Source organism: Phaethon lepturus, unplaced genomic scaffold (assembly GCF_000687285.1).
Source record: "Phaethon lepturus isolate BGI_N335 unplaced genomic scaffold, ASM68728v1 scaffold33077, whole genome shotgun sequence".
NCBI classification, from domain to species: Eukaryota; Metazoa; Chordata; class Aves; order Phaethontiformes; family Phaethontidae; genus Phaethon; species Phaethon lepturus.
In genome coordinates, this window is record NW_010553089.1 from 1,547 (window position 1) to 3,545 (window position 1,999).

The window sequence follows — 1,999 nt, forward strand, 5'->3', positions numbered from 1 at the left end:
GAGCAGTATCTGCTGGGGCATGAGAGCAGAGGACGGGGGCACTCGAACTTCCCGTCGGAGCTGGGGGCAGGCAGCATTCAGACCTCCCTTGCAACACAGTGTGGAAATGCAGAGCAAAGCCATGTTTCCTTTTTCCTCCTGAGTTGGGAGGATTGGGAGAGGAGCTGGATGGGGGTGGCTGGTGTTTCACAGCGGGTATCATGGATGTGAGGCTTAGTTCTCTGCTGGTGCTCTCACACACGTGTTCCCCTCCAGATCGGCTCCCACATCAAGTGCCAGGTGCAGGAGCTGGGTCATGGCTGTGCTGCCCTGGTTACTAAGGCTGGAGCCCTGCAGTGCAGCCCCAGCGATGCCTATACCAAGAAGGAGCTGATAGAGAGTGTGTGCAAGGTTTCTGAGAAGGTGAGCAGCCCAGGGAGAGGTGCAATGGCATGGCAAGGTTGGAGGGATGCTGGATCAAGCCATGTGCCCTTGGAGCCACCGTGATGGGTTCTCCCCTGGTCCTGTTGGACTTTGGTGCTCTCAGCTATGCTTGACCTGGCCTGATTCAGCTGATGAGGTGGAGGATGGATCTCCCTCTCCAGGCACTTGTAACAGCAGCTGGTGCTATGATGGGTGAGTGCAACATCCAGGTGCTGCCTGCTGACATGCCGATGATGTCCTGCCAGGGAAGACTAATCTGCACACTGGTGGCAGCCCAAGGCCCTCCAAATCAGCTCTTGTAGTGGCGGGTGTAGCATTTGCTACATCTCTAGCCAGCCTGCAGCTCATGCTGGGTGGTCGATCTCTCCTTTTGCTGGCATGGTGGAAAGCATCCTGTCTATCAGTCAATCTAAAGAGCACGCTTCTGAATAATAGACAAAAATGTGTCTAAAAAACTCTAGTTTGATAAGGGTAGAGCAGCAATGCTTTTAAGCAAGGTTACAAAAGCAAAACAAACACTTGTTCATAGTGCCTGGCACGTGTCTGCACACTCAGCCTCCTGCAGGTCCTTCCTTTCCGAGATTGCTTTCCATCAGGAAATATTTTCTCCTATGAGTGCTTGCCCAAGTAAAGAAATTGAGTTGAGCAGTTAAAGAAGGAATGAGCTGCAATGTTCTGATGCCCATCATGCAAACCTTATTCATTTGGAAACTAGCAGAGTCCAATATCTCCTGGACCCCCAAACATGATAGGTACAAGGTAAAAATATGGAAGCTAAGAAGGGGTGTCCAGACCACATGATTCCTGATTCCCCTCCTTGGTGTGAAGTGGCTCCATCCTGGGGAGATGTTGGAGGAGGTGTGCAGTGGGGGTTGCCTGAACCTGCCCTGCTCCCCCAGTCACCCTGCTCGTACCCTGCAGGTGTCTCACGTGCTGGCAGCCCTGCAGGCTGGGAACCGTGGGACACAAGCCTGCATCACAGAAGCCAGCACCGTCTCTGGCATCATTGCTGACCTCGACACCACCATCATGTTTGCCATGGCAGGAACCCTCAATCGGGAGGGTTCCTGGCAAAGCTGGGGATGACCCTGCTGTCTACCAGATGAAGAACTCTAACAAGGTCTGAGCTGGACATGATGGAAAGGAGGGGATAGGGCAGAGGGGCTGGAGAAAGAGCAGGGGGGGCTTCTCTGCCTGCCTGGGGGCAGGAGGACAACTGGGGGTCAGTCAGGGCAAGGGGGGGAGGAAGGGGCACATAAAAGGTGGAGCACAACAGGCAGAGGAGGCATTGATGGGAGAACAAGATGAGGTGGTGTGAGTGGAGTATGGAGACGGGGCAGCTTTGGACCAAACCATGAGGGAGGGACAGGTGCTGGCAGCAGCTCAGAGTTTGTGTGGGGTTTCACCTAGTGCTCTTCTCCCTTCCACAGGTGATGGTGACAAACATCACTTCCTTGCTGAAGATGGTGAAGGCTGTTGAGGACAAGGCCACGAAGGGGACGCGGGGACTGGAGGCCATGATAGAGCACATATGCCAAGAGCTGGCAGTGAGTAAAGTCGCAGCGGTGTGGCTCCC

At 54.3% G+C, this 1,999-nt stretch overlaps 1 protein-coding gene across 1 annotated transcript in view; it reads left to right on the plus strand.

The window, feature by feature from the left end:
* Positions 1–1,509, plus strand: part of LOC104624152 (talin-1-like) — a gene marked incomplete at its 5' end in the record, with an annotated part of 3,017 nt that extends 1,508 nt beyond the window's left edge. The window contains 2 exon segments of the mRNA XM_010291441.1: positions 256–402; positions 1,345–1,509. Of these exon segments, the coding sequence (XP_010289743.1) occupies positions 256–402; positions 1,345–1,509 (312 nt within the window).
* Positions 1,510–1,999: the final 490 nt, after the last annotated feature.